Genomic DNA, 23,583 nt, shown 5'->3' with positions numbered 1-23,583 from the left:
TGAGAAAACCTCAAAATGAGCTTAACTTTGAATTTCTTTTGCGGAGTAGATAATTTCTAAGGCAGGATATTCAAGATTCAAGATATTGAAGATTCATCTCCCAGAACAACGAAAATTTAAGCATTTATACTATATGCTTCATAAACAGGAATTCATGCAGTTCAACTGGTTGTGAGGCTGCTCACTTACATCACTATTGAAACAATATTTATGTGACTGTAATTACCTTAGCAAACTTGGTATAGGCATCGCCTCACTCAATCACTAAGCAAATTGTCTAAATGTGAATTTGATGTCTTGCTGAGCTATCTTGCAATTCATTAACAACTGTATCAGTGCATCCATCATGAAACCATGTGCCTCATTTTGTTGTCAACTTCCAATTGCTAATATAGATGCCCCAAAACTGCATTATTATTTTAAAAAAGCTTTTAGGATGCATGAAAATTTGTAGTGGTATCCCCTGAAAAACCAGGAGTTAGTCTGGGACCAAATGTGACTAGCTCATGGTATGAGCACATGTTTGTATATCCTTACAATATATATTCAGTGCTTTGCTTGGACCACCACACTTCATTCAATTTCATTTATACGCTGGTCTTAATTTTACTCTGTCGTAGTTATTATTATACATCTTATTCACATCTATAATGCATTATCATGGAAGCGATGATACTAAAACAATGCAAACAAACCATTTCAACTCCAGTAATCACTAAGATGCAAGTGATCCGATTGTCAGAGATGGGCACCCGAGCTAAAGGTCATCTCACAAATGAATTGAAATGATTCTCTAGTATCTTCTACTTACCGTAGAATTAAATTGACTTGGAACATCCAACCAGAAATAATTGAATAGAATTGGCTCTTTACTGTCGCCATAGACGAATTTACTCGACTCTCTATTTTCAATAAGCAACTCGAGTCAAAATGCACCAATGCTTCCCTTTATTATTACTACCTCTATGATTATTACTGCATTGATGGAGAATCCATCACGGGAGACAGTAACAATCCAAGTAAACCAATCTGTTATTTGATGTGCGCCGAAGCAGAGATGTAAGGGCAGTTAAATGTAGCCAGTCGCACACGTTTTCACAAAACCTCACTGCAAAATCTTTGCAACAAAATCTCGAGCAACAAAATCACTGCATATATTTGTTGCTCGATAATATAATATAACTTTATGGTTTGCCTTTGCACTGACAATAGGCTTGTTTATGCCATTATGCGGTACCGTAAAATTGTTATGTACATGTTTATACAAGCTAGTCATTCAGAAGGGTGTCTTATTTTTATGTTTATATTGTCTTGCTTATACTGATTGCCAATGCTTATATTACTATTTTGCCAAACAAAAATAATCCAGTTAGTTTTTCCTTTACTTCGAAATCATTGCATAAAATCGCGATTTCCAATTTTTTCATTTCAGGTTTAGGACGAATGAAAGAAAAATTGCAAAGAGCAACCTAAACGCATTTCTGCTAGTGAAATTCTTCAGCACTAGATTTAAGATCTAAAAATATCACTAGGTCTTGATATTTCTGACCACTACATGTTTATATTAGAGAATGTTTGTATGCGTTTTAGTCAAACTGCAAAGACAATAGCATGTTTTTTAAAGCCGGTTTCACTAAACTACAAAAAATATTAAACATTAATTTGTTTGTCAACTGCATTGATTCTTGTGCATAATTTTTTGCTGATTCCACAAAACTTCAAATTAAAGCTCTATGACAAATACTTCAGCTGTTATAACAAAAATACCAAGTGTATGACACCAAGAAATTGTCAGCATGACTTAATTCCACTGAGCATACAATGAAATCTATAATGAAGAAGTTGATACGTGCTATACAAAAATTCAAAGAACTGAGTTAATGTGTGTAGCTAAGTTAGTGATTGTGGTTCATTATTATTATGATATATTACCACAAGTCAATTTTTGGTAAGAATTGGTAGAGAATTGATTTTGTCTATTTGAAAGAATTGAATTAAATCGACTTATTGAAGTCTGAATAGTTGAAAATTTGAAAATTGAATTGTAGTATTTTGAGATGAATTGTGAATTGAATCGATTCCTACACGACCTATGATGCAAAATCATTGAGAATTGAATTGTTAGTTTTTGATGTAAATTGAATTGAATCAAATCATTTTTAAAGTATTATAAACATCTCTGTCAATTACAGCCACAATTTTCTAGTGTCAACAAAGATAAAAATGGCTGTGAAAAATAAGACTTTCACTCTTTGTTTACTGTCTACCTATGGCGCCTTACAGTGCCTCGCGTTGCGCGTTCACAACTCGAGTTGCCGTGTTGTACAACTCGAGTTGCCATGTTGTACAACTCGGCCTGGGTTTTTGATGAACTTGAGTTGTGTTACGCAAAACTAACACAGGTTTGTAAAACAAGCAAAGTGAGTAACTGGGGTGTCTCATTAACAGAAATTTAATATTAATAATTTAAATATATATACATATTTAAATTATATATGTTGGCGATATTTGCGCATATTTATTTCTATAAATATAGAGACAAAACAATTGTAGAATGTAAAAAGCAAACTAAAAAACAATCTATATGAGAGTCGGGCAGCGAATTTTTTTTTCCCAAACAGGTTTACATATGGCAGTAAAATTTTGGCTCATGATTGGCTTTAGTAATTGAGTTTTAGTAATCAAAACCTACATCATTACATTGAAAGTCAATAGTTATAATTAGAGAGGAACACAAAATTCCAAAATTTTATTCAAAATGGCTTAAATTAATGAGTTTTAAGTGAGCGCCTCTTACGTTTTAACAGCACTTTTTGAACGATAACATCAGTTTTACTACGTTATTTAGAATTTTGTGTTCCTTTTTTAATTATAACTATCGATTTCTAATGTAATGATGTAGGTTTTGGTTACTAAAACTCAATTACTAAAGCCAATTATGAGCCAAAATTTTACTGCCGTATGTAAACCTGTTTGGGAAAAAAAATTCGCAGCCAGCTGCCGGGCAACTTCTTTTTCAAATGAAAAAAGAGTCATCTCTCTAGAATCTGACAAGAAACTGAATGAACACCGAAAATGACCATAAAAATTATTTCAACGGAGTTTAATGATGCACAAAAAAATTCCATATAGCTAAAGAAAATGAAACGATGAGATGTTCTCAAGCCGAGTTGTTGAACTCGAGTTGCTGTTGAAAGAACTCGGCTTGGGTTTTGATGAACTCGAGTTGTGCAACTCGAGTTGTACAACTCGAGTTATATTTACAAACTCGAGTTGTACAACTCGAGTTGCAAACTCGACACAGTATAATTCTAATAATTCGCTATTAGCTCTAGTTTTACAGTACATACATAATTTAATTTCTATTAGCTAACGGGTGCTTATTGATGTACCATTGTTAATATAACCAGATCTACGGTTATGCTACCGTAATATCAATATATTGCATCTTACTTTTGAAAAGTCGCGTTGCGTGTTCACAACTCGAGTTGTGCAACTCGAGTTATACAACTCGAGTTGTGAACGCGCAACGCGAGGCACTGTAAGGCGCCATAGTCTATCATCAAGCTAATGAGAACTCATAAAAACTATTATATCATGTGTTGCACGTGAATGATAAAATTGGTTTCGATATCATTTATTTGTAGTGTTAGTATGTAATTGGCCAACTGTTGTATCACGAAGAGTAGGTTGTTTTAATGCGGCTAAATCGCAGGTATATTGTAAGTATTTATTAAGTACATGTATCTTGTATCAGCCCGACCATGCCGCGCACAACAGGAAGTGACCTATGTCCTTGACCCGACAGCCTACTAACAAGTGGTATTGTAACATCCCCCTCGGACCCCCCACAGGTATATGAAGCTTAGTCAAACTATTATGCATACTACCAAATAAGCAATGACAAGCAAAATAAAACAAATGAGCGTTAACTACTACTATGTATATACCGAGTATTGTTATGTAAGTAGAGTATTGTTATGTAATCCACTGTTCAAGTGTCCAACTTATGATTGTCCGTGTATTGATATCCTGGCAGTCTACTCATAATTACTTAAGTGTCGTGGCATTCTGCTAACTCTTCCACTACGAGTCTTAGTTGGTACGTTGTTTGTTGAAGCTAACTGAGAAGGGTCTGGAGGCTCAGCAACAGATATCCCCACATCTGCTCTCTCGCTTCTCTCACAAACCCTTGTCTGAGTCGGGAGTTCAGCAACAGATATCCCTTCATCTGCTCTCTCACTCCTCACACAATTCTGACGATTAACAGGTATTTGAACTTGAGTCGGGGGTTCTGCAGCAGATAACTGATCATCCCTTTCACCCCCCACACAACTAGGGCCCTCTTTGGTGGCTGCAGGCCTCAAATAACGTCGATTTCGTCTTAGCATTTCGCCTCCAGTTTCGACTATGTATGAACGGTCAGAGCATATGCCTATCACTTTACCACCATTCCAGTTTCCCTTGGTATACCTTCTCAAATCTTGAACATATACTGGTTGTCCTACATGAAGGACAGGTAAGTCTTTGGCTCCCACATTATAGTTCTGCTGTGCTTTGAAATTACCCCACTTCTTTCTATCCACTACCTGTGTCCTACTTAGGATCTGGGGTATTAGAGACTGTATTGGTTGTGGAACCATGGCCCTAGTGCGCCTGCTGAACAATTTCTGTACTGGACTGCTCTCTGTAATGTACGAAGGAGTATTCCGCCACTCCAGTAGCGCTGCATATATGTTGTCAGCCTTGTCCAGCATGTTTTTCGCTATTTTAACAGCCGACTCTGCCTTCCCGTTAGACTGTGCATGATACGGTGAAGATATGGTGTGCTGAAACCCCCAGTCACGTGCAAATCTGGCAAACATATCTGACGTAAACTGTGGCCCACCATCAGAGTGTACTACCTCCGGTATACCATGTCTCGCGAACTGCTCTTTCATAACTGTTATCACAGCTCCTGCCTCAAGATTAGGTAATTTGTTTATCTCGAAGTAGTCTGAAAAATAGTCCACCATAATCACATAATTTTCCTGTTTTCTTGTTTGAAACAAATCCATACCCAGCTTAACCCAGGGCCTGTTGGGTATCAAGTGAGACCTCAGTGATTCTTTTGCCTGACTCCCTCTGTTGTCCTGACAGCCCTGGCACTCTCCAATTGTCTGCTTTATATCTGCTGTGATGCCGGGCCAATAAACACTATCTCTCGCTCGTCTCAGAGTTGCCTCAATACCCTGATGGCTGCTGTGAAGACTATTCAGCACCTCCTTTCTCATGCTTTTTGGCAAAATTATTCGCTCTGCCTTATACAAAATGCCATTAAAGCTAGCAATCTCATCTCTAAAATTCCAATAGCTCCTCACTTTCGCATCCACCTCATCCTTGTTGTCTGGCCATCCCTGCTTCACTACCTGGCCCAATATCACCAGCTCTGCATCTCCACTGGTTGCTTCTCTCACCCTCTCTAATTTCCTATCACCTACTTGTGAACACTGTTCTGGATTAACAGTTTCAATCTCTAATGCTCGAACTTCCCATTTTTTTAGCTGAAACACCTGTTCTTGTCCCATATCTACTAAACTGTCACCCTTTAAAGGTGCTCTGGAAAGCATATCTGCTATCACCTGCTTGGACCCTGGGCAATAGGTCACCTTGACATCATATCGCTGCAACATCAATCTCATCCTCTGTAGTCTCTTAGGTGTCTGTAGCAATGACTTTCGCATTATGGACTCTAAAGGTTGGTGATCTGAGTTAACTGTCACATCTGGGTGGCCATAAATGTATTGGTCAAACCGATGGCAACCATAGACCATGGCTAAGCACTCTAATTCAAGGGGTGCGTAGTTCTTTTCACATTTGGTCAATGAGCGAGAAGCATAAGCAATGGGTTTTTCGTCCTGTAATAGTACTGCCCCAAGCCCAACAGTGCTGGCATCACACTGCAAAACAATAGGTTTGGTATGATCAAAATAACCAAGGGTTTCACCACTCAGCGCCAACTGTTTCACTTCTTGGAATGCTTTCTCCTGTCTTTGCTCCCACTTGAAGTCGGCCCCTTTGCCTAACAGTGCTCTCAGCGGCTCTGTAACCGTGGCTAGATTAGGCATAAACCTGCTAAGATAATTTGCAAAGCCTAAAAACCTCCGAAGCTCCTCTACTGTCTTTGGAGTTTGCATATCAACTATATCCCTTTGTTTGTTGGGATCTGCTTTCACTCCGCTTTCACATAAGATATGTCCTATGTATGGTATTTCTCTCAATCTTAATCTCAGTTTCTCTTTATTCAGCTTTAGCCCTGTCTCACGGGCCCTCTGAAGTAAAGTTACAAAGGTTTTATCGTGATCTCTCATTGCCTCATCTATATTCTGTCCTCGGCCCACTATCAACACATCATCTGCCACAACTGCTAATCCCTCAATGCCTTCTAGCGCTACATTTAAACGTCTCTGAAACTCTTCTGGACTGCTACTCAAGCAAAAGGGCATTCTTTTCCATCGATATCTGCCTTTAGGTGTCCAAAATGTAGTAAGGAAACTACTCCTTTCACTCAGCTCAATCTGCAGGAAACCATCCTTAGCGTCCACCAACGAAAACACCTTGGCATTCTTCAATGTTGGTAACACATCTTCCAAAGTTGGTAATGGGTAATGATTTCTTTGTATTGCCTTGTTGAGATCAGTTGGATCTAAACAAACTCGAATAGACCCTGACGGTTTCCTCATGGCCAGAAGGTTTGAAATCCATGGAGTGGGTTTGTCCACTTTAGCTATAATCTCCTGTTTTTCTAAAGCATCCAACTTTTTGGCTAGATCTGCCCTAAGCGCAAAAGGTATTCTTCTTGGCCTATTCTGAACAGGTCTGACAGATTCATCAGCTTCAATATCGTACTCCCCTGCTAATTTACCCAGGCCGGTGAAAACATCTTTGTATTGTTCTAAAGCCCATGCTATAGTGTCCGATTCCTTTCCTTCTACCAAGTCAACACATTCATTCACTGTTAGCAACTGCAACAATAGGCATGAGTCCAAGGATAACAATGTAAGATTGTTGCAATCTATCACCTCAAACCTCAAAATCACTGGCTTTTCACTGTTCATAACAGTTAAAGCACATCTACCCAATGATAGTTCCACTGTGCCATTGTACATGCTAAGCTTCGTCGAACTCTTTTGCAATGGCGGTTTGCCTAACTGCTCATAGGCTTGAAAGCTCAAAATATTACATGTAGCTGCTGTGTCCAGCTGAGTCTTTAGCCATTTTGGAGCCCTAATTCCCTCAGCTTTGACTTGTAGGTTAGTTACCAGTTTACGGCCTTCGCGCTGAACCCTGATTAGCCATGCATCCTCTGACCCCGAAGACATGTCTCCTTCCTTCATCACCATGTTCACCTGATCTTCTCTTAGTTCATCGACTAGTTTCACGCTTGCTTCATTTTTCTTTCGACAGACTCTTGAGAAATGATTCATTGTGCCACAAGCATTGCATGCTTTTCCAAATGCTGGACACTGCCGAGGAGGGTGTGATGTGCCACAGTACTTGCAATTACCTCTCGCTTTTGGTTCCTTCTTTATGACTACTGTGCTATCAACCGGTCGCGATGGACGCTTATACACCGCATGTGCTTCCTCATTCAGCTTAAGCCCTGCCATTTCTTTTTGTGTATCCTCTACTGTTCTGCAGATCTTTATAGCCTTTTCCAGATCAAGGTCTTCTTTTTCAAAGAGCCTTTTTCTCGTCCCCTCATCCGATAAACCCAAAGTGAGCGCATGCAAGATCCAATCCTCGGCTGCTTCTTTAAAGTCACAATACTCTCTTGCTTGCTTACGTAATGCTGTCAAGAATTGATCAACAGTCTGCTCACCTTGCTTCATTGTCAGAAATTTGTGTCTCGCTGCAAACAAATTCACTCTAGGCTTGCAGTAATCATCAAATGCTTTAACAACTGTTGCATAATTTTTGCGCTCTTCATCTGTCAGACTGAAATTGTCGTATATGTCAATACCTCTTGGCCCCACTGTGCGCAAGAGTATAGCCAGCTTAATTTCATCTTTAGCTTTTGCCTTATCGTTAGCTGCTATAAACCAATCAAACTGTCTCTTGAATCTGGTCCACTGTGTCGCTAAAGTAGACGCCTCAGTTGTTTCTGACAACGGTTCTGGAAGCAATGATTCCATAATAATGAGTACTATGAATCACCGTAAATAGATGAAAGCGAACAACCACTATACTAAATAACCTACACAAAAAAATTCAGGTCAAGGACTAAAAAAACTATATATATATATATATATATATATATATCTATATAATCTTCTTAATTATAAGAATGATACATGCAGTAGATGCTGTTGCTTATAAAAACGACACAGTCTACTATTTCTGCCTCTAGTAATACTGTGAGCGTCTGCGTGGGTATATCTAATAAGCTAGTAGTGATGTAGTCAATCAATAGCAACAATAACGAGTGCACGAACGAATGCTATGGGATGTATGTCTTTATGTATATATATCACCATAATCACTCTTCTACCCCAAATAGCGCTACTGTAATTGTATGTTGTTATAGATCGTTGACTTCGTTATGCTCCTACGTAGGTTTGTTGACGAGATGATGAGTCGTGGTTGTCGAAGTAGCAGTAGATTAGTAGTCCATTAGCTCCTTCAGCTCGTTGAACCCGCACTATTATTTATCGTTATGTACTGTCTATTGGTCGTGAGTGTTAGTGAGACTGGTAATTATTGTTGCTCATCCTCTCCTGACACCATGTTTTAATGCGGCTAAATCGCAGGTATATTGTAAGTATTTATTAAGTACATGTATCTTGTATCAGCCCGACCATGCCGCACACAACAGGAAGTGAGCTATGTCCTTGACCCGACAGCCTACTAACAAGTGGTATTGTAACATAGGTCATACTACAATGAAGAGTAATAGGAACACGATATTTCTAAAAGTACAGATACATGTACTTCTTAGGCAACAATCACACGATAAAACTTTAAAAGTCTGTCGAATAGTTTGATTTAGTTAGTCTTTGATTGCTAAAGCAATTGAAGACTGAAGTATGCCGTACATGACGTGACCCACAAAACAATCAGATCTCCCGCTTGGCCTGAGTCCATTGAACACAAAGAGAACAATTAAAGTCCGATACATAGAGCGATGAGACACAAAGTGTGGCCTTAAAAGTAAATAATCACAACTTGAGAAAAATGTTGCTCGCTGTAGAAAAATGGAAACAAGGCGAAGGAAGCACCGAGTGAAACCTAAAGTTAGCTGAATGATAACGACTGACAAAGATTATTCAGAGATTCCGACTAAAATGTGTAAGACATGTGCATAAAACGTGACAATCGTCAATATAGTCTTAAAGCGTTGAATGATTTAAACAATACCTGTGAGAACGAACGAACACGTAAGACAAAATGTCAATTATAGTAATAAAGAAAAACTTCGTTAAATTCGGGGGAAATCCGCATAGACGAATGACCTTGAACTTTTTCGCGCATAGGAAGTTCCGACGTAAAGTCGTTGATGCTTCGGTAAATAGCCTCGAAATGGGCGTAAGCTTGTAAGGTGATGGGAGGATAGCTACTCGAACCAACGGTCTGCGCAATTTGTCAAAACACAGGTGTTCTCTCTATATAAAATCGGTATTAATTTTAGTAACTAAAAACAGTAAGTTTTCCACTAGTTCTTGTAGAATGTATTGCTTATGTAGAATGTACAGCCTATTGCAATGCTTACATTACGTCATGCTTGATGCAATGACTTTGTGTTAGACGATGTACATGGACGATTCAGTTGCGTTTTGACTTTGAATAAAAGTACCAGTGATCTGTTGCTTACTGAGTGTTTGATAAACATACCACAAGCTATTTCGGCAAAACTGTGACAATAATGGCAGTAAAACTTTTAGACTTGATTAAAACCTATGAAGACGTAGAGAAGAGTGGTGACTTTTCTGAACGGTGTGACAAGTTAGAGCTTGTAGCTGAGCTGCAGAATATTACGGAGTTGAAATATCTTGTGCCACTTTTTCTGTCTGGACCGGCATTCGCCATTTATAAACAACTGTCAGCCGACACTAAAAAGGAGTATGCACTGATTAAACAAGAGCTATTGACTGCTTTTGGAGTAAATAACTTTTGCGCATATGGACAACTACAAAGAAGGATATACAAAAAAGGAGAAACTGTTGATGTTTACCTGGCAGATTTGCGTAGGCTAGTAGCTCTGATTGACCAAACAGTACCAGAACCCTTGTTGAAGTGTGCTTTTGTGGCTGGGTTACCAATTGATGTAGCTACCCAGATAAAATCCATTTCAGCAGTTGAAAAACTTTCGTTGTCAGAGTTGGCCACGAGAGCAAGAATGATTATGTCTAGCAATGGTGGAGCACGAGGAGTCTGCGCAATGCGGTATGTAGGCTCAAACCTGCTGGACAGATTTGCTCAATTTGTAATAGCAGAGGTCATGGAGCCCACCAGTGCCCATCTAAGGTTGTAAAGAGTGTAAAAAGGCTAATAAAGTGTTACAACTGTCAAGAGCTTGGCAATCACATAGCTAGGAATTGCTCTAAGACTAAGGAAAACGAGAATGGGGGAGTGTTTGCACCGGATACTCTCCCCGCTACAAGTCACTGAACAAAGAGGTGCTACCATTTATTGATATATATGTAAACAAAGTATCGGCAAGAGCTCTTGTAGATACTGGTTGCGAACAGACTGGTTTTAGATGATTTTTGTGTTAAATTGGGTAAAAGGCCTAGCGGTCCTGTTCGAATTGCCAGCATGTTAAACGGTAAAACTACTGAGTGTAAGGGTGAAACTGTTTTAGAAGTCAGTGTCACAGGAAATGAAGAGCTTCCTCTGCAGTGCTTGATTGCGCCAGCACTAGTAGGTGGAGCACAAGTGATATTGTGAATAGATGCTATTGCTAAACTTGGTGGAGTTAATGTTGATGTTCACAATGATGTTAAGTTTGGTGGTGAGGTGCCAGTGATAAGTGTTGGCACAAGACACCAGAGTAGTTTAGAGATTGATGATAAAGATTTCATAGCATAGTTTGATGGTAGTGCATGGTTTGTCAAATGGAAATGGAAAGATGATGAACCGATTCTACAAAATCATTGCTCTGAATACAAGATAAATGATGATGACAGAAAAGAGTTTGATGAAGAAGTGCAATGCTGAATAGATGATGATTGGCTGGAGTTATATGATAGCACAGTCCATGGTCATGTAGAGGGGATAATTCCATTGATAGCTGCAAAACAACCAAACAAGCCCAATAAGATTCGCCCTGTTATAGATTACCGTGAACTAAACAACTATATTCACAGTAATCCAGGTGTTGAGACTGCAATTTGCCAAGAAAAACTGCGAAATTGGAGGTTAGGGGGGAAGCAAAGCATGTCTGTTAGATTTGAAGAAGGCTTATCTACAAATTCATATAGAGCCCAGTCTGAAAAGATTCCAGGCAGTCAAGTACAGAGGCAAAACGTATGTAATGGCACGCATGGATTTGGTTTGAATATTGCTCCCAAGATAATGTCCAAGATTATAGATAAAGTGCTCTCATTGGTTGAACAGATTTGCAATAGAACTGATCACTACATTGATGACATTTGGGTAAACGAGGAGGTGGTTCAAACTGATGTTGTTAGAGCTCACTTACTAAGGTTTTGACTTGTGGCAAAAGACCCATTGACACTATCAGATACTCGTGTGTTGGGTCTTAGAGTAAACAATGCAGAAGATGATCAGTACAACTGGAAGCGAGATGGTGATTTGTCTGTAGTTTCATAAAAGGTCACAAAAAGAGACCTTTTTTCCATTTGTGGCAAACTAGTTGGACATTACCCAGTTGCTGGATGGTTAAGAGTTGCTTGTAGCTATGTAAAGAGATTGACTAATGACATAGACTGGTCTGAAACAGTTCCTAGTTCTGTGAAATCTTTGTTGGATGAAATATTTCAAAAAGTACAAGAGCAAAACCTAGTGAGAGGCAAGTGGGATGTCAAGAAGACCTCTCAGTGTACTGTGTGGTGTGACGCCAGTAACTTGGCTCTCGGAGTGTCTCTGGAGGTAGATGGTTACACTATTGAGGATGCAGCATGGCTACGTAAAGAGGATGATGGTGCTCATATAAATGTTGCTGAGCTAGAAGCTGCATTGAAAGGAATCAACCTAGCGCTAAAGTGGAAAATGACAAATGTGCAAGTGATCACAGATTCAGCTACTGTTTATAGGTGGATAAATTCAGTGATAGAAGATACCAAAAGGCCTAAGGTTACTGGCCTCAGTGAGTTGATCATTCGACGTAGACTTGGAATTATTGGTCAGTTGATTGATGAATCCGGGTTAACACTAATGATCAAACTTGTTCCATCAGGTGAGAACAAGTTGGATGTCCTAACCAGAGTACCAAAGAAATGGCTACAAGTTGTTGCATGCTCAGGGGTTGTACTTTCTAACACAGATGAGATAGAAGACATAAAGAAAGTTCATCAAGACCACCACTTTGGTGTCAGCAAAACCCTGTACTTGGCACAGAAAAAGCTTGGACGAACAATCAAGAAGGACATAGTTAAGCAAGTAGTGAAAACTTGTCTTATGTGTAACAGTGTAGATCCTCATCCAATCAAATGGGATCATGGTCAGCTAAACGTAGCAAATGTATGGGAGCGACTTGCATCAGATATTACCCATGTGAACGGTCAACCTTATTTGACTATTATTGATTGTGGGCCTAGCAGGTTTTCTCTTTGGTTCAAACTGGCTAACGAAACATCAGACGTAGTAATCAAACAGTTGGACAATGTGTTTCGAAAACGTAGACCTCCTAAGGAGTTTCTGAGTGACAATGGCTCATGTTTCACAAGCGCTAGAATGAAAGAGTTTCTGCAGAGATGGAGTGTAGAGCAGATCCTCAGTTGTGCCTATAAACCTACTGGAAATGGAATAATTGAAAGACATCACCGTACTATAAAAAGAGCAGTCATGAGAACTGGTAAAGGACCTGAAGAAATGGCATATTGGTATAACAATTCACCAAACTGAAATGGTATAGTGCCTGTGGAAGAACTATACAGCTATCGCAGTGACTTAGCAGGGGCGACCAAATCGACAGAAATACCACAAAAGCTTAGTGACAATAGAGACTGCAGCCTTAACCCATACAAAGTTGGAGACACTGTTTATGTCAAGCCAGTTAATGCTAGGTGCTTTGATAAGTGGAAATGCCGAAAAGTGACAAAGATAAATTCTAGCACTTCGGTTGAAGTCGATGGCACAAATAGGCATGTGTCTGATCTTAGATTGGCTCATCAAGACGACATTGCAGATGGTGTACATGTATCAACTAGGCCAACTAAAGAGTCTAATCAGGTCGACGTTGAGTTTAGTACTTCAGACCTGCTTGATAACATTGCTCAGTTGAATCGAGAGCCTGTTGACTCTGATCTCGATCAAAATCGTGACTTTGAAAACAGACCTGTTTGAGATAGATGTCTTCCTAAGTGGTTATCAAATTTTGTGCTGTCATGGTTGTACAAGTCAGTTAATCCTGAGATCTATTAGATGTTATGCGGTATGGCTTTACAACAGTTGATCTTGAGATCAAGAGGGGATGGAGAATGTATTGCCTATTGCCTATGTAGAATTTACGGCCTGTTGCAATGCTTACATTTCGTCATGCTTGGTGCAATGACTTTGTGTTAGACTATCTACATGGACGATTCAGTTGCGTTTTGAATTTGAATAAAAGTACCAGTGATCTGTTGCTTACTGGGTGTTTGATAAACATACCACAGTTCTAAACAGAATACGATAATGCATATAGATATGTGAAAGTTAAAACGACCTTAAATCAAAACAACGAAATAAAACGAGCGAAAAACTATCGCGTGGAATAATGCTGATAATGGGAAACATTGTTAGACAGTCTCAATACGATCGTTTGCTTACAGTCCTAATAGCCAGTTGTGCTATAGAATTTACATAATATAATTTTTTGAAAACCATGAAAAGGGAGACATAAAAGCAAAGAGTTATGTTGTTTTGTAATTGAAAGCTCACGGTATTTTAATAATTTAATTGAGGCCATCTGTACAGCATATTGCTGGTTCATTGGTTTAGAGTAGTCAGTCTGAAAACTATCTTTACACTCATTATGATTTTGTTATATATATTGTATATTGTTGTTATATATATTGTATATTATTGTTATATATATGTATTGTATATTGTTGTTACATATATATATTGTATATTGTTGTTATATATATATCTATATCTGAATATATATTTCTCAAAGTATGTATGTGTGTATGTCATATGTCTGTCTGCATTCCGGCTATAGCTATTATTAGAATAACTGCAGCTTGACAACAATGCTGACCCAATGTCATGGAGTACCGTCATTAGAAGCCTAGCAGCTTACTGCAATTTCCAATGGCAATGTGCCAGGCTAACAGCTTGAAAGTTACAGTTGTTTGACCAAGTTTCAAAACCTCTAAAGTTGTTTTTATTTTTCTCTTAATTTATTTAAACTACACAAAACACTTATCTCATGATATGTAGTTTGAAAGTTAGAATAGTAAATGTTGTTATATATTAAACACAAATCAATTTTCTGCCCAGACTTTTTTATTACCCGGGCAACGCCGGGTAGCACAGCTAGTATGTATATATATATATATCTGTATTTATTTATATATATATCTATATATATATCTTGCTTTATCGTTCTAAACACATGGATTTACCTGCGCGCGCTTACCTACATTATCCATATCCATAGCGTTTTAATGTTGTTACGATCTCAATATTCTAACCTCGATCTGATATATCTTCGCTATAAGCTTCAGAGGAGCTCTAATAAATCTTAGTAAGCAGGTGTGCGCATGTGCTTTCTCTGTCCATTTGCTGCTGACTACTTAGGTTTTTTATAGATGGTATTCACAGCTGCGTTTCGAGTTGTGGTAATTGTTTCTTCTGTAGTCTTAAGACAAAAAGAGAAGCAAACTCATTAAGACTAGTTCATTATAATGTAGGTGTTGTGGTTGTTTTATTCTGCAGCTCACTTAAACAACAAATTTAGGATTTTCACATATCCTCTTAGTCCGTTAGGGAATCATCAATAGACAGGGAGTTATCATGACTTAAATCTAGTTCATGATTTGAGACATGCCTGTGGTATCCTCGAACTGTTTTATACTGTTTTGTCAGTTGTTTTAGTAGTTTACGGGCTGTTGAGGAAACAAAAACTTTCTCATATAGTTAAAATGGCTACGCACGAGGTAGTGGCTACAGTAGTAAAACGTGATAGCATAAGTTTTACTATGCAATCAGAATTGTCTAAGGGCCGGTAATGTGTTATGGATATCAGTTATTAGGACTACCCAGTTACTTATTTGCAAGGGATGGAGTTGCCATAATTTGGAAAAGTGTCAAAATCCTCTGTCACTGACAGAAAGTATAAAGCTTGCTAAAGTTGTCATATCTTTAAAAAAAACTGAGCTTGTTGCCATGATTAAATCTGCTATACATATTACTAGTCACACACTGTATATAAGTTGTACTACAAAACTAGCATCTGAAAATTGATTGTGAATTCCACAAAATGTTAATTTTTTAAACACTTTTAATCACTTTTTTTACCTAAAAAAATGTCTATATTTGTTCAACCCTGAGCTGTCAACAACCCTTAATAGTTTCATAACACTTATGTTTAGTACGTACAGTTAAATAGATACACAAGTTCAAAGGGGCAGACGATTATCGGATTTTTCTTAAACAAACTATAATCGTATTAAAGAGTAACAAACAGCACGATATTGACCTCCTAAAACTGGGAACAGTAAACATTTTGTAATAGCGTTTGAAATATCTACAAGTAGTAATAAGCTTCTCATGAAATACAAAAGCAAAGTTTGTGCTCCCACTAAAATCTATCATTGACGGCTATCCTAATCAGTTGTCCAATACTCAATTTCTAAACATCATATACTTGACAGAGAAGAATGCAAGATTCTTAAACTTGATTTGAAAGCCAGCAAAAACAAAAGATGAAAAATATCTTGATCTTTTAAAATTATGATTCCTTCAAAATGTCATTCTTCCTCATCTTAATATAACGCTAAACTCTATGCCATCAGCAACATGGCTTAATAAATAATCATAAATAAAACATTTTGTGAAACTTGGTTGTGTGGGACCTGTAACATAATAGCTAAAGATAAATACAGGCTGTGCCAATCACAGCTTAATCTAGTGTTTTCCAAAAGCTTCTTACAAGGCTTTTAAAGGGCACCAAAGAACCAAGGTAGATGTAGCCACATATTTAAGTGTTTTAAGATTGTCTCAAACAGTAAGCAAAGTGTGTTGTTGGGGTGGCCAATTGCTCAAAGAACTACCCAGAACGTAAAACAACTGTTTATTAAGCAAACCCAGGCTACTTATTTTCAAAAATTACTGTTTGCTTCTGTGGAGCATATAAAATAAAGGCTTTACTTAAAGGTAAAATTGTATCAACAGGACTTCAACATTTCAGTCAGTAATCACACTTTTGTATTCATGAAATAAGTTATCTCATGAATGGACCACTATTTGACAGTCACCATACCTATATTGACACCTTCAGTATGATCAGCTATTATAATTGTAGATTACCTATTGAGAATAGTTATAAACATAGAATATGAAACCCAGCTTTTTTAGTTGTCGGGTGAAAATGGTAGCCTAGTATCTTGGTCTATTGAGTTTTCAAAAAAAGTAATTTAGCTTTGTACACAGCTTTTTTCTAATTACGCTGAAGATATGCTGTTGAAAAGCAGTTACAAATGGTGAGGCTCAATATTAGCTTATTAAGAGCCGTAATTGCCTCTTTCATTTGAACTGAAAAAGTTATAAATCTGGTCATTTAACTTTTTTATGTAGTGTATTCTGACATTCTGATGCATTGAAAAGTTTTTGCTCAAGTGAAAGCCTAAGACACTAGCGTCCCAACATTGTCAGTGCTGGGTTCGCTATTGAGCAGCCTATTTATTTCTGCGCAGTTTTTAAATGTTATCTGTATCTATTTCTGTCTGTTTTTATCAATTTGGTACCCTTTTCATCAGGGTCATAGAATTGGCTCACTAAAATGGACAATAAAGAAAGCAAACGTCAGGCTCGTAAGAAAGCCTCGAAGAGAAAAGGTGATGGTGATCCTGTCATTAACAGCAAGAAAGGGAAAATTTTAAAGTCTAAAGATAATGACAGCTTGTACACTTGTACCTTTCTTGTTGATGTGAGAATCGCTGAGATTGAAAAGTTGGGTGAGAGGTACAGCCATGCCATCAAGTTATTAAAGATGGAGACGCATGGGTGTGACAGCCTGATGCACTTTGACTACGGACCAACTGTCACACATGTGTATAATCCGGTTGATTATGCTTTTAAACCCCATGTTGAGTTTTACCGCAAGTATTGCCAAGAAACGGCGCGCGTTCTGCTGATTGGAGAAAATCCTGGACCATTTGGTGGAGCACAGACTGGGGTAAGAATGATACATCATAGTTTGTTGATTGAAGGCTAATGGGTTTTCAGTTTTCATCTTTTGTGGAACACTGTAAGGGAACATTAAAGCAGCAGTCTCTTCTACAAAATTATTTTGATTATTGACTGCAGTAGCTATATATGTATATTACATGTTGACGCATCTCCAGCTCCTTGTTGTTTTCAGATTCCATTTGGTGATCCAAAGTTTGTAAAGGAATGGCTGCAAATTGAGGAAGAAGTTAGTGCTCCTGACAAACAACATCCAAAAAGACCTATTTCAGGATTTTCTTCAACTCGCTCAGAGGTAATCACTGTCATTTTGCATCAGAGAGCAATTATGCTTTGGTTTAAATTATATTTATCTGATGAAGATAACAGAAAAATTTTAAAATGATCCCTAAGCATATGCTCTCACTATTATGATTGTCTCAAAATGTTTTCTCGCAGGGAAGTGGGACACGTCTCTGGACTTTTCTCAAATCCAACTTTAAAACTCCCGAAAGTTTCTTCAGTGAATGTTTTATTTACAACTACTGCCCGATGATCTTTATGAATGAATCAGGTTTGTTGAAATTCCTAGATCATTTTTTAGAAGAAAGTTTCTCCTATCTGTAGATGCCGGTTGTATACTAATCATAATGGCCCTTCCACCTATTCTTAAGTTTAAATTGCAGTATCTTTATTGTAGGTGGAAATGTAACACCATCCACTCTACCAGCTGCCGTACGCAAACCTCTGATGGCAGTTTGTGACAAAGAGTTAGCAGAAGTTATCAGCTCATTCCCTAACTGCACTCTGGTTGTTGGAATCGGTCGGTTTACAGAAAGCAGGTTAAAGATTATTTGTGAAAAAATGGAGCGACCACCTGACATAGCTTACCTGAATCATCCTAGTCCACGCAATCCTGAGGCCAGTAAAAACTGGGATTTAAATGCTTACAATAGTTTTGTAGATTATAATTTAATCGTTAAAACTCAATAGCTGCACCATTTTTACGAATTGCTTTACTGCATATTCTGTCAGTTTCTGCTAATACATTTCACTACAGTACTATTTACCTTACCATTGTTGTTATTCATTTTTAGGCAGTACTTAAATCTGATGTTTTTTCCTTCATTTGCAGGTAGTGCAGAGTAAATTTCTATCAAAGCATGTTTACTGATGAGGTTTTTTCTTTATCTTTTTTACATATATACTTAATTTACGTTGTGTTGTATTCCATTAGTAGGTTGTTCATTTTGTATCTCTGTTCTATACACAAACTATATGAACACAAAGAACTTACTGTTTGTTTTTTATTTGCTCTTGCAAGATCAATAAAATCTCTTTACATTTTCAACTTCACCTTCATTGAAATACGTTGTAGAATTATCAACGCTGTTTGCCGGAGAATATGTGATTGGCTTTTTTTGCAGGGTGGACTTGGTTGCTGTTTGTAATTTGGGTGAAGAATGGCTCAGGGTGGTGGTGAACCTAAATATCTTCCTCCCGAGTGGAAGGATATCATAAACGAAAGTTTTCCAGCCCCTTTTCATTCTAATCCACCCTCCCAGGAGATGTTGTACTCCCAAAGGCCTCAAACAACTATCAAATCTGAAAAGTTTACCACATGTTTGAAAAAGGAATCTGATAGCCCTGAATCTGTAGGAGAGCCATCCATTGTAGGAGTTTGTTCAGCTATTCCTTGTTACAAGTTAAACATTCGAATTGAGGCTATTACTGCAATGCAGCATTTCAATGCTCTAGCAGCAAAACTTTTAGTAATAGAGACACTGTTAGCTGAGGAACTAGTGAAACTCGATTTTGGCCCAAAGGTTACACATGTATACAATCCTATAGACTACGCCTACAAGCCTCATCTGGAATACTACAGGAAGTTTTGTTATCCCTCAACTGAAGTAGTTATGATCGGCATGAATCCAGGACCTTATGGAATGTCTCAGACCGGTGTAAGTTTAAAATTGAACATTTTTCAAGTTACCAAATTTAGAGGCTAGTTTTAATTTTTCCCCCAATTTTAACGATGTCAAATTAAAATTTGGTTAGGTTTGGTATCACCACAGTTTGAGCTGTATTATAATTGACCAAATTTGTAGCGCTGATAATATTTTTGTTCAACTTGTTGAACTTAAATATAAGTTAGTTAACCTAAAGTTTAATGAGAAGCGAAACATTTATTTTTGCTACAAGCTTAACTTAAATTTTTAAGATTTTGTTTCAAATTGAAATATACAACTGAAGTGCTCTTTCAGGCTCAATTTTGATACTGTGCAATGGCGTGCCTCATTCCTTAACTTCTTTTAAACAGTATGCAGTGTATCTAGGATAGATCATGTTTGTTCCTATTTTTCTACAGTATGTCCTTACAACAGTTTCTGATATTTTCAAAGGTGCCCTTTGGTGAGGTCAAAGCAGTAACTGAGTGGCTGACTATTGCGGAAGCTGTTGGGAGCCCCTCTAAGGTTCATGCTAAGCGACCAGTGTTGGGTTTTGATTGCGAACGCAGTGAGGTAAATGTGTGTCTAGTTATTGTATATATTTTCTCAGCTTCGTCCATTCACTCATTGGTTGTTAGGTTTGTGTTTGTGAAGCTAGATTTTTTTTCGATATTCACAAGTGAGTTTCAACATGGTCAAACTAGCTGATTGTTAAACTGTTTGGTATCCGTAAGCTTGCATTTTGGATGAGCAATCGTCTAACATTTTACATATATATATTTTATTACTATTATACAATATTTTATTACTAAAACAATTCTTGCTCCCTTTCAATTTTCTAGCTCTTCTAGCAAATTTGTAACATCATAAACTTGGAAGCCATCGTTCTATCTGGGTACTTACATTTTACATACCTAAATCTCAGTAGCTAGCGATAAACTTCGATGTTAGTGCTACAACATGATTGGTGCACTAGCGTTGACGCTGTAGGTTGTGGACATAAGGTTACAGTATGACACGGTTGACAAGCTTCTGTTAAAACCAGCCATTGGACCACAACTGGGGACATTGTTTTCAGATGATGGAGAACCAAATTATCATTTGCTTACCTGTAGTGTGGCACTGTTGGTAGGTGAGTGGAGGTCGGATTTGGAGCTTTCTTCAAAAGAATTTTGCTACCCCACAGGATTTCTTCAACAAGTGCTTCCTATTTAACTACTGTCCCATTGCTCTGATGGAAAAGTCTGGTAGGTTTAGCAGAACGTTTAGTTTGTGTGCAAAAGCATACACAGTTTCTGCTCATGTGATTGGTTTATAACAAGCAATGGGAAGGATGTGTTTGACGCGGTAGTTTTGTTTTTATTTAGGGCTTGACCTTACGACCTTATAAAAAGTTGAAGATCATGCAAAATGTGACCATCTTGTCCTGACACTCGTGATGAAGTCACTGTGTTTTTTTATGGCAAACTTAGCAATTTCGCGCCCGAGTAATAGGTCTTCATCTTTAAAACTCTCAACTACAGGCGTTAATACTGGGTGGTTTTCATGCTCCTTTAGGAAAGAATATCACTCCTGCACAACTTCCTGCACAGGTCAAGCGTACGCTGACAGCACTATGTGATGAGGCGCTGCTACAATCTATCCTGCTTTTTCCTAACTGCAAGTCTTTGGTAGGGATTGGTCGGTTCGCAGAGGAACGTATCAAGGCTGTTTGCAAGGCTGGTGAGTTGCAGCATCAGCAAAAGTATCTCTTGCATCCAAGTCCTCAAAATCCTGATGCGAACAAGAATTGGAACTCGCGTGCACAAAAGGCTTTTGAAGATTTAGGGCTCTTATCACCTCTTCCTGTTACCAACAATGCACTTGTTGCACCACTTTCCAGAGATGCTGTCAAGCGTAACTTATTTTCTTGCAATGACTAGTTAGTTGTTAGCATTACATTTTCATGTTTAAATTTAATCCTTGTTCGTCTACGAAGGGTAGCACAATACCTTTGCTAGATAATTATATCTACTGCCTCTCAAGTAATAGCTAATAGTTGACACAAGACAGTTGGTGCTGTATCTGGACATATTTTGCCTACATAAGACTTGTAATGCTTTGTTAGTCCCTGACTAGCCTTAGTCCCTGACTAGCCTTAGTCCCTGACTAGCCTTAGTCCCTGACTAGCCTTAGTCCCTGACTAGCTATATAAAATTGTCATTTAAAGGAAATACAAAATGCTGTTAGAAATAAGACTCATGCGGGATTGTCCCTAAAATCCATTAATCTAGTCATGTGATTATCGTAAAACTTCTATGATAAGCTGTAATATGGGCAACTTGTTCTCGTTCTGTATACTGTTATCTATTGGTCTAATGTATATTGTCATTTTTAGAACCTGTTAAGGCTGTTTACATTTTGCCTTTCATAGAACTTTCTAGATACCGCTATTCATACAACTAATTTACATTGTCTGCTTTGGGACTTTTTAGATACTGTTATTTATAGTGCATGTTTACGCTGTTTTTTTAGAAGCTTCTAGAAACGTTTTTATCAAGCTGGTTTATGTTATCATTTTTGTAGAACTTTTTATTTTATGACTCTATTTATGCATCTATTTATGCAGTTTAACAAGGATTTTTGCACGGATTTTTTGGCAATTACCTAAAGAAAGCCCGAAACATCAGTTATACACTTCTTTTAATACTTTCTTTAAATGTGACTCATGATCTCAGTGGTGATAACCTTAAAGTGGAACTAAATAAAATACCTTTTTCATATATTGAAACCAAATGAAGCAGTAAAAACTTACAAGCTTGTATTCGAACAGGAAGTGCATAGGTGCAGTTCTAAAACATCAGTCTGCCACTTGCACTGAAACATACATGTAGATATAGGCTGCACAGCTCACTACTATCTGAATATCTTGAAGATAGATACATCACCATACAAGTCCCCGGGTGCTGAATAATTGTGTGTAGTTAGTTCTAAATACGTATTGGTATTCATGAAGTCATAAAAGCAATGATGGCATTAGCATTTTTGTTAATTTGGGACCAGTTGTAATTCTCTGAATTCGCTACCATTATATTTAATTGATACTATAATAAAAGCGCCCTGTCTGTCTGAAGACAACCTCGGAGTGTTCGAAACAAATAGCGCACCACACAGGAATTCAACCTAGATATTCAGATTCCCAGCCAAACGAGCTACCACCTACACCACTCTACCACCTTTCCATAACTAAGAATAATTGTGCACATAGTTATTACATATGACGATCTCTAATAGCACACTTGACTGCTAGCCTACTAGTACATTTTATATGATTAGTACTTTTGGATATGTTGAACCTTCAAGTCAAGATATCCTTTAATTTCTGCACACTTTGGGAGTTGTCTGCACATACTAATCTGTTGTTATGGAGTTGTCTCCACAAAAACTAACCACATCAATCATGTTGCTCTAGAACAGGGGTAGGGAACCTATGGCTCTCGAGCCATTTGTGGCTCTTTTGATGATTGCATTTGGCTCTTTAATAAACCAGTCGAAAAATAATCTATAATTTGGCTGTTAATTTAATTAACATAAAAATACAAATAATGCTGAAATTACAGTAATATACAAAATAAAAAATAACGTCCATTTAATAGAAATATGTTTTAATCTGCAACCTTTTCATGTGGCGCGCACAACAAAGGGTTTTTATTGCTTTTTGCACTCCTCTCTGCGCAGGCCGCACAGAGACCGCACGAGTCATTTTTAGATCAAAAAGTAAACCCTTCAAACCAAAATATGACTAAAAAATTGTTCTTTGAACATTTTTGTTCAAAATTAATCCAGTTTTTTATAATCTAAAATTGCTCAAACATACTAAGTTTGTTGGTCTTCCTTTTCAATTTTATGTTTTCGAGGTTCATACTATACATATGGCTCCCCTAGAATTAAATTTTGAAACATGCGGGTTTTTGGCTCTCTCAGTCAAAAAGGTTCCTGACCCCTGCTCTAGAATGTCCAATAAAGACACAAGACCGAGTCGGATTAAGGTGAAAAATAAAACTGTATGATATTACCTAGTTGTAGTAAAAACTGCTTGCGTTTACAATCAGTCTCCTGT

At 37.7% G+C, this 23,583-nt stretch overlaps 4 protein-coding genes across 5 annotated transcripts in view; 3 read left to right on the top strand and 1 right to left on the bottom strand.

Moving 5' to 3' along the window:
- LOC137386893 (ubiquitin-like modifier-activating enzyme 6) overlaps positions 1 to 9,472 on the bottom strand; it is a 45,553-nt gene extending 36,081 nt beyond the window's left edge. The window contains exon 1 of the mRNA XM_068073089.1: positions 9,397 to 9,472. The gene's annotated coding sequence lies outside the window, so the exon portion shown is untranslated. The remainder of the gene's footprint in view (positions 1 to 9,396) is intronic.
- A 118-nt stretch (positions 9,473 to 9,590) lies between these two features.
- Positions 9,591 to 22,215, top strand: LOC137387138 (single-strand selective monofunctional uracil DNA glycosylase-like). 2 transcript variants are annotated; one of them, XM_068073453.1, is made up of 5 exons: positions 9,591 to 9,632; positions 18,963 to 19,496; positions 19,938 to 20,057; positions 20,617 to 20,731; positions 21,159 to 22,215. In XM_068073453.1, the coding sequence occupies exons 2-5, from the start codon at positions 18,999 to 19,001 to the stop codon at positions 21,404 to 21,406; spliced, it is 981 nt and encodes a 326-aa protein (XP_067929554.1). In that variant the 5' UTR covers positions 9,591 to 9,632; positions 18,963 to 18,998; the 3' UTR covers positions 21,407 to 22,215. The 2 variants fall into 2 exon arrangements, with proteins under 2 accessions (XP_067929554.1, XP_067929553.1); XM_068073452.1 differs by having other exon boundaries at positions 21,042 to 22,215.
- On the top strand, positions 9,621 to 18,863 carry LOC137387139 (single-strand selective monofunctional uracil DNA glycosylase-like). The gene is made up of 5 exons (XM_068073455.1): positions 9,621 to 9,679; positions 17,127 to 17,545; positions 17,732 to 17,851; positions 17,995 to 18,109; positions 18,236 to 18,863. The coding sequence occupies exons 2-5, from the start codon at positions 17,150 to 17,152 to the stop codon at positions 18,526 to 18,528; spliced, it is 924 nt and encodes a 307-aa protein (XP_067929556.1). The 5' UTR covers positions 9,621 to 9,679; positions 17,127 to 17,149; the 3' UTR covers positions 18,529 to 18,863.
- LOC137387912 (uncharacterized) lies at positions 9,902 to 13,506 on the top strand. The gene is made up of 3 exons (XM_068074424.1): positions 9,902 to 10,422; positions 11,898 to 12,985; positions 13,076 to 13,506. The coding sequence occupies exons 1-3, from the start codon at positions 9,902 to 9,904 to the stop codon at positions 13,504 to 13,506; spliced, it is 2,040 nt and encodes a 679-aa protein (XP_067930525.1).
- Positions 22,216 to 23,583: the final 1,368 nt, after the last annotated feature.

The sequence above is a fragment of the Watersipora subatra genome, chromosome 2 (assembly GCF_963576615.1).
Source record: "Watersipora subatra chromosome 2, tzWatSuba1.1, whole genome shotgun sequence".
Lineage (NCBI taxonomy): Eukaryota > Metazoa > Bryozoa > Gymnolaemata > Cheilostomatida > Watersiporidae > Watersipora > Watersipora subatra.
The sequence above is the reverse complement of the archived record's forward strand: the minus strand, read 5'-3'. Positions and strand labels throughout refer to the sequence as shown.

Excerpts from the sequence above, each read along its gene's own strand:
- LOC137387912 (XM_068074424.1), top strand. The coding sequence starts at position 9,902 with ATGGCAGTAAAACTTTTAGACTTGATTAAAACCTATGAAGACGTAGAG. Across the intron at positions 10,423-11,897 it reads CGAGGAGTCTGCGCAATGCG|CTATGTAAAGAGATTGACTA; the intron begins GTATGTAGGCTC and ends AGTTGCTTGTAG. Across the intron at positions 12,986-13,075 it reads AATAATTGAAAGACATCACC|TGCCTGTGGAAGAACTATAC; the intron begins GTACTATAAAAA and ends GAAATGGTATAG.
- LOC137387139 (XM_068073455.1), top strand. The coding sequence starts at position 17,150 with ATGGACAATAAAGAAAGCAAACGTCAGGCTCGTAAGAAAGCCTCGAAG. Across the intron at positions 17,546-17,731 it reads TTGGTGGAGCACAGACTGGG|ATTCCATTTGGTGATCCAAA; the intron begins GTAAGAATGATA and ends TGTTGTTTTCAG. Across the intron at positions 18,110-18,235 it reads GATCTTTATGAATGAATCAG|GTGGAAATGTAACACCATCC; the intron begins GTTTGTTGAAAT and ends TCTTTATTGTAG.
- LOC137387138 (XM_068073452.1), top strand. The coding sequence starts at position 18,999 with ATGGCTCAGGGTGGTGGTGAACCTAAATATCTTCCTCCCGAGTGGAAG. Across the intron at positions 19,497-19,937 it reads ATGGAATGTCTCAGACCGGT|GTGCCCTTTGGTGAGGTCAA; the intron begins GTAAGTTTAAAA and ends ATATTTTCAAAG. Across the intron at positions 20,058-20,616 it reads TTGATTGCGAACGCAGTGAG|GTGAGTGGAGGTCGGATTTG; the intron begins GTAAATGTGTGT and ends CACTGTTGGTAG.